At 36.6% G+C, this 8,429-nt stretch overlaps 1 protein-coding gene across 1 annotated transcript in view; it reads left to right on the forward strand.

Annotated features, from left to right (window-relative positions):
- The window catches only part of LOC149552335 (S-adenosyl-L-methionine-dependent methyltransferases superfamily protein), a 177,915-nt gene extending 170,141 nt beyond the window's left edge, over positions 1–7,774 (forward strand). Inside the window, exons 15-16 of the mRNA XM_089787871.1 lie at positions 6,529–6,760; positions 6,922–7,774. Coding sequence (XP_089643997.1) covers positions 6,529–6,760; positions 6,922–7,169 — 480 coding nt within the window. The 3' untranslated portion in view covers positions 7,170–7,774. The remainder of the gene's footprint in view (positions 1–6,528; positions 6,761–6,921) is intronic.
- Positions 7,775–8,429: the final 655 nt, after the last annotated feature.

Consider the following 8,429-nt stretch of genomic DNA (forward strand, 5'->3'; position numbering starts at 1 on the left):
CCTTTTTCTATTTGCACTGGATCCTCTGGTTGTGGCTTGGATCCCTTTACTGGATTCAGATCCAGATCCGGATTGGATCTGAATGCAGATCCGATCTATATGTCACAAATGGCAATTAAGCTTTCTAATATATAAGAAATTGCATTATTTAAATTAGTAGAAACTAAGGAATACAAGCATACAAGTGCAAAATGAAGGTACAAAAACATTATAACAAAGTGCTAAACTAGTTTCTTTTTTCTTTAAAAAAGTTACAAAAACACTTGAAAATTTCATTACAAACTTGAAATATTTTATCAAAATCTAAAAACCAACATTCAATAAAAGTCTGAAGAATAAGGTCAAATATTTACTTTAGATGTTTAGTATTTACTAATTTACTTCTTATACTATTATAATTTTAAATCAGAATCTTCTATTTGCTGATAATTTGAATTTTACTTTTTAATTTTCAATAGTAATTGGTTATTTTATTTGCAATGTTCAATGTTAAGTATATTGTATTTTGTATTGGGTATGTTGCAATCTTGCTATGCTCGAGTATTTTTTATTATAATTTATTAGTTATTATACTATTATAGATCATTATACACCATTTCATAATATACAGTATTATACAACACCCCATCCGTCACACCCCTTCCCCAAACTAAAGCCCCTTTTTTCCCCACCTCGGAAACCTGTCCTGATGCCCCTAGTGTGCGTGCTACAGTGTTTTATTCTTTTATACTTTGAGCTTTTTACTTTATTTTTATTCTTTTATTTTTTTTAATCATTAAATCATATTTCAAAAAGGGCACACTACAACCTTCCGTCTGCAAGTAATTTTGTTTATCTCGTATTAACACCTTATCTAAAAGTCTGCAAATTTGTTGTTTGGGGTGTGTGATTTGTGCATGAAAGAAGTCAATGGTAAAGATGGTGCTAACATTGACAAGATATCCATGCCGATAATGCTCCATTCAAGGCCATCAGCTGTCTTCAAGAGTGTGTTTTTCATCAATAGCAAAAGGGTTGTGCAATATACTCATTGATGCTGAATCACCTTAGTTTTTGGATGAACCTAGTAACAATATGGACACAGTGGTGCAATCTGGCAGGAAGAAAATATTGTAATGCATTGAAGACCTCCTCAGTCATGTGACGACCAATGCCAACTCCATATGACTCCTTTGGCTTTTGTGACAGCTTGATACACCTGTACTACCTCCATATGAGCTCCATACTAGGCCTTTGCAGTAGTTATGGAAATCTGCTGAAGTGTCTTGGTGTGGACATGTGATCCTATCCACACAAACAAAAAATTGTCCACCACATATACTCCAAAAACACTAATGCTATATAGCAAGAAAATCAACACTATATAATGGACTAGAATGCACATGCACGAGATGTTCAGATTAATAATGATAGTACTCTAGATTATAGTAGTTTTAGACGAAGAGAAAAGAAGAGTAGGGTGAGGAGTAACTCCTACCAAAATTGGAGGAGACCAAATAGGGAGGATCTTTCAAGAACTCCAACTGAAATTTGTAATACAAATAAAATATTCCGAATCGCATACCTACAACAACCTACATGCTGATATTAAATATCCCATTAGAGAAACTCCTAAGGGTTTACAAAAAAGTGTCGACTCAGCCAACACCTATGGACAATAAAATAAAAATGGGCCCCTTTATTAATTAATTAAAGGTCCTTTTATAATATTATACAAATTCTTGGACCATTAATTAATTAAAATACTTTATTAAAATTGGGGACATAACAAATCCTCGCCATCCAAAGATTGCATGCCCTCAAGCAATCCATGTTGCGTCAAGATCACATGTGCATGACTGGATTCAATTGAGACGAGCAGTCCACCCCCAAGCCTTTGCTGTGCCACTATGATATAAACATTGCTATGTTCAAAGGCACTAGGATCCCATGGAAGCCAACCGTAAAACACATCAATGCTTTGATCTAAAACCTTTATGTGATCATGCATGCCAATCTCTTTTGGAATCTCATAACTCAGGTAAATCTTGGTGCTTAAATGAGGATGGTCTTGCATCGACACGACTCCAAGGCTTCCACTGTACGCATCGCACTCTAGCACTCTCACTATACTAATCAACACTGCTATTGTACTAGTCAATAATACCACCATTTAAATCAACACTCACAATGGCACTTCACATTATTGCCATGTCAGTTAGCACTGCTATAGTACCAGTCAACACTATCATCATACCATTGGGCAATGTCATTGTGCTGGTCCACACTACCACCATACCTATTGGCATTGCCACCATGCTCATGCCAGTCATCATTGCCACCATGCCAGTTGACACTTCCACCGCACCATTCAGCATTGCCATTATACCAATTAGCATTGCCACCATGCTAGTCGACACTATTACTATACTCGTACCAGCCGACACTGTCACCATGCTAGTGGACACTACCACTGTACTCGTACGAACCTACACTGCCACCGTACCCGTATTAGTCGGTACTACCACCATTGGCTTTGGTACCATGCTAATTGGCATTGCTACCATGCTTGTATCAGTTGGCATTGTTGCTATACTAGTGAAGAGTAACTCTCCATCAAGCTTTCATTGCTCCACTTTGATATGAACATTGCCATGCCTTGGGTTATCAACATCCACAAAAGCTAATCATAAAAACACATGAGAGCTCTAATCCAAAATCATGATGTGGTCATGCCCATAGAAAGGATCACTGGTAGTTCTTATTTTTCCATGCAGCTGATTGATCAAAGTTGTCTTCCAAACAAGCTCCATGCAAGTGTCTTCTTCAACCTTACTTTTGTCATGTAGGCTTAGATTTTCTCCACTTCTAGGGGTAGTAGCAGATTGTTGCATACCCTTGTGTGGCTCTTCATTTTCCTCATGTAGTGCATTACTCCTATTGTCGTAACCAACTTCCCTAGTGCAAATTGGACTTCAAATCTTCTTCACAATGCTAATGCTTGAAGAAATTATTAACCAATCTACATGTTGTAATTGAATGAATAAATTCCAGATTCCGAACACCCAATAGCAGAGATATCATAGGTTGGGATATTTCCTCCACCTCTTCAATGCACAAAATCATAGCAACCAAAAACTTAGTATTATGATATTCCTTGATTGTGAGCAAGAAGTTATAAAACATATCATGGATCAGATCTTGCAACTCAAGATCCAAGAGGAGGTTACTTTGATATTTGTACAGTTCTCTAATATTGTAAATCTCCTGCCAAATGGATCACTAATGATGTCATCTAGGCTTAAAAAGATGTCAACAGTCAAGTGTAATATGTCTATCAAGGTGTCATTGGCATACAATGCTCGGGGAGCCGAGATTCTCAAAATCTCACTTACACATGTTGCAGCTGCCAACTTTATTTCCTTTTCAGGGTGTCTCAACAAATTAATATTGTAAATCTCCTATCAAATGGATCACTAATGATGTCATCAAGGCTCTAAAAGATGTCAATAGTCAAGTGTAATATGTTTGTCAAGGTGTCATCAACATACAATGCTTGGGGAGCCGAGATTCTCAAAATATCACTTAGACATGTTGCAGCTGCCAACTTGATTTCCTTTTTAGGGTGTCTCAACAGACTGATTTTTCTTAAGGCGATCTCGATCAGAGAAAGGTCCATTGTATGAATCTTGAAGGTGACTATTCCACCTTACACAAACATGCGTTGAATATATCCAATGAAAGATCAATACCATCGCTGAGCTCTTTGGCAATCTTTTGTAGTGCATTCAACCACCAGTGTCCACTGCTGATGAATGACATAGTGTGATCCAAATCCTAAAATCTTTAAATCATCCCAATAGGTTGGCAAGATCACAGCTTTGATACCACTGTAATGACCTAAAGGCCTCCTCAGTTGTATAACGACGAATGCCAACTCCATATGACTCCTTCACCTTCAGCGACAACTTGATACACCCATACTAGCTCCGTACTAGGCATATGCGGTAGTTATGACAATCTGCCAAAGTGTCTTGATTTTGATGTACGATCCTATTCGTACAAACAAATAGTCGCCTACCACACATGCCAAAAACACTAATGTCAAATAGCAAGAAAATCAACACTATAGAATGGACTGGAATGGACATGCAGGAGACATTTAGAATGATAATGATAGTACTCCAAATTACAATAGTTCCGAATGAAGAGAAAAGGAGTGTAGGGTGAGGAGTTACTCCCACTGAAACTGTAAAAGACCAAATGGGAGGATCTTTCACCTCCAAAATGGCTGACAAGAACTCCAACTGGAATTCAGAATACAAATAAAAATATTCCAAATGGCATACCTACAACAATTTACAGGTTGGTATTAAACACCCCTTTTCAGGAACTACCGAGGGTTTTAAAAATACTGCCGACATGGCCAAACCTATGAACAGTAAAATAAAAATAGGCCCCTTTATTAATAAACTAAAGGTCCATTATAATATTATATTAATTTTGGGACCATTTATTAAATAAAATACTTTATTCAAAAAGGGGACATTACAGATATCATCTGGGATTCACCTTGATAGGCTAAAAATTGCAAAACAGATTAATTGAAAAACGCATGTATGCCAGGTTGAAGCTCTTATCAGAGGTGAAAAAATAACCCAAATTGCTGCTACCTATTGGATTCAGATGATATACAGGAATCCTAGAGAATTTAGTTTTCTAAAAATAGTAGTGATGAAAACATGGCTTTGTAGAAAGTATAAAACCTTGAGGCAAATATTGTTGATGCTCTGTAATGAAGTGACTAATGTTAAGGATGTTAGAGCTTAAATCTATCTCCTCTAGACCATTGTTCATTTGATGTCTTTAGATAATTTTTAGTGAATAATATATGGCTGCTTTTGTGGGGACTGAGAATTGAACTAGAGGAGAGTTGGTGTTTCCTGTTTGAGATTTTTCTTCCCTTCCATTAAATGTTTTTATTATTTGATTCTAAAGGCCCCAATTGAATGATAATAATGTGCAGATTCCCATGGTTGCTATGCTGTCTCATCAAAACCATTTGAGACAAAATGGTCATTTTTTATCTCTACTTGATGTCTTTATTGTGAGGAGAGATAACAGGCTGAGTTATATTGCTTACGCCTTTGGCATTTCTCCTGTATTTTTTCATGGGGCCAAGCAAGGAAAAGTGCAAAGAGATGATACACAATGAAATTTGCTTTTCTTTTGTAGCAGCAGTGTTTATGTCTTCTAACTTTAACCAAAAGCTCTTGTTTAGTATGATATGCAAAAGAAGCGAGGATTGAGGCATGCGTGCATCTTCTATGATTTAGAGATGTGGGTTATCTGTTTCTTTTGTTTGGATGGTTCTTAGTGGTGGGGTGAGGATTGACAGGGGATCCTCCACCCTACATCATTATCATGACTGAAAATGTTTTCTCTTCCTGAAAATTGTTCTGAGAGGAGGCTCAGCAAGATGAAGCTCAGTTTTGGTAATTGAATGAATTAGTGCAAATCATTCTTTCCATGTAAGTGAGAGGGCCAGAGGATTACATGTTTGTGCCCTCTCATCTTTTTTCCTTTCTGAGAGAGTAACTCACTCAAGGTGGCTTGGCTAATTCTTTTATTTTCCCCATTGTTGGTTGGCTTTATTTATTTGAGCCTGAATTTCAACAAGATTGTTTTTTTGTAACAGAGCAGCTATCCGTAGGTCTGGTGTGCCATCTGCTCATTGCTTTACTTCAGCTAGCTGGCTTGTTATCTGCTGATGTCATTTTGAAATTATCCCAGTTTGAGGGAAGTGGGTATGACTAAGATTTATAGTATATAGTATCCTCTACTTTAATTTTGCATAGAAACCAAGATAATATAGAACGGCTGGAATCGTAATGGAATGCTGAATGGATCATTCACTACATCACCTGATAAATAAGTGATATGGAGGAAGCACAAATGCATGTTCTAGTCTTAAAATACTGCATCATTTGGTCATCTCTTGGGGCTGAGTCAAGTCAAATGCAATTTTCGTCCTCAGAACTTTACTGTACTGAGAAATTTTCGATGAGTTCTCTTGACCTTGCCTTCCTGTGAGCTAGTGTAACCCTCACAAGGCAATGCAATGCATTTTGAGTTTGACAAACGCTATTGGATTGCTAGAGCTAATCTGGGTCATCTGTTGTGCCTTTCAAAGGATCCTCCTTGCATCCAGGACTCCAATGCATACATCATTCTAGCTTTGGCCATACAGAGTCCAGATGTGATTTTCTACACTCTGTTTATTTTGAAGCCATTTGATCTTCAACTATTTTAGTCCGTTTCTTGTGAAATGAATGGGCACCATTTTTTTTGACTATACACGAGGATTAGAAGGAAAGGCTCCTACCAGATAAAAGGCTGTCTTTAACATGGTTAAGAATGAATCATAAGCTTAATTGCATGTAATGTTGAGGTATTTACTATTTAGTAATTAAGTTTCTTTCTTAATTTAGCACTTTACTGGTATTTTGTGACTGTGAATATTATTTTGAGTAGCATTGTGTGTTTCAGGAACGCCAATCAGCGAAAGAAGAAGACTCCCCATGTGCTTACAGAATATCATCGGAAGGATTGCCCATGCTTCTTCCTTATCTGAGGAAACGGATTTTGTATGCATCATTAATAGATTTCAAGCTTCTTTTGTCATCTCGGACATTGTATTTTAAATCATTTCAAGATCCTGAATTTCTCACAGCTACCTCAAATTTATCGCTGGGTTGCTGCATTGTCATACTACACACAGGTAACTGAAGGCCCAAAATTATATGCCAATAATATTTTTGTTAAGTGCTGTTAAGACACCCTTTTATTCTTTCATATACATTTTGTTATTTATCATTAAGTTGAGGGATACACCAGAAAATAACATAACTTCCACTGAATTATGTTTTACTGTTGAAGCAGACCCAAGCAATTTTTGCTTGGCATCAAATCTGGCTTCCAGTGAGAAGCCTACTATTGCGGTTGGTTGTTGGAAGGGAAGAACAAATCTGTGTCTCATGGTGTCTAAATTAGAATCTGAGGAGTTGCTTGAAAGGATATATTTCAAGTATGGAAAAGAAATGCCAGAAAAGCCAGATGATTCAATATCCAAGGATAACTGCATTGAAGAAGATGGAGAGACAGTTAATGTTTCTGACAATGATGAATAATATTGAACTGCTGAAACAGAAGTTGTCCTTGACAAAAACAAATTTAATATCAAATGGAGGGTTTGTTAAATTTCAGAGTGAAGAGGTTATTGCTTTCTAATGCTAAAGCAGACAGTCCTGTAATTCTAAATTTGGTCCATTCATTTGGCGAATACTTTTCTTAGGCTTATTGGAGAGCATTTTCTCTAAATAAAGATGTATATGATCTTTCTCATATATCTGAAGACTGCAGAATTGATGAATGCAATGAAGACAGAAAGGGGTTCTCCAGGTTTTTTTTTTCAATTAAGGTGTTTGTAAAAGTCTAGTTTTTAGATTCTAGACAGGAGAGCAAATATTTTTCACATGCCTTAGCATACTTAGATTTATTCAAAAATATTGTGTCTGCTCAGGAATGGACTACCTGAATTCTCTCTTCATAATTATATGGATATGTTTGTAATGGGTTAAATAATACACCCTTTCAATGCCTCTGAAAGGTTACAGGTTTATAAAAGTAGAAATGAACTGAAGTAAATTGTGATCCTAATTGTTATCCTCAAAGTATCCGGCTTCTGAGTGACAATGTATAAATGAAATACACTTTTCTATATGACATTATGCTACATCTGAAAATTGGTAGTGTATTGCTTATTATGAATGCCTTGATCTGGGCAAGTGGGATTTTTCGCAATCGATCAATGGCAAATGTGTAGTGAGAATATAGATGACGAAGCAAACAGATACCAGGAAACTTGAATTAGTATTATATGAAATGCATGGTATTAGTGAAATTTGATTACATACTAGTTTGCAGGAATTGACTTGGCAAGTTATCTAGCACATAATATTGACTGGGATGCACAAAAATAATTTTATTTCATGCAGAATATACTGTAGCACATGGTCCAGAATCATAATCATTGGGTACCAGAGATTCCATAATTAATCTATACAATTCAAGAAGTGTCACAAGTATAGCATGTTAGTGTTATCACTTTTATTCTTATGTCAATATAGCTATGGTCCTTGTTTATTTTTGCAATATTTTGTTACAATGTCAACATCTTTTTCTTGGTACATTGAAAAGAAGTGACTCACTCCCAACCAGTAACTTACTTCCCTTTACATTGAGGGGACTCAACCCACATTTAGGGGCCTTCCCTATGCATAGGGCTATGTTAAACGAGGTCTACAGTACTTCCTGTTCCACCCAACCCTGACCTCAGAGGAGTTGAAAGGCCTTCTCACCCCCATAACACTTGCTGAGTATCAGTTGAT

This window comes from Cupressus sempervirens, chromosome 6, assembly GCF_028749045.1.
Source record: "Cupressus sempervirens isolate cs-2001-9-10 chromosome 6, ASM2874904v1, whole genome shotgun sequence".
Classification (NCBI taxonomy): domain Eukaryota; kingdom Viridiplantae; phylum Streptophyta; class Pinopsida; order Cupressales; family Cupressaceae; genus Cupressus; species Cupressus sempervirens.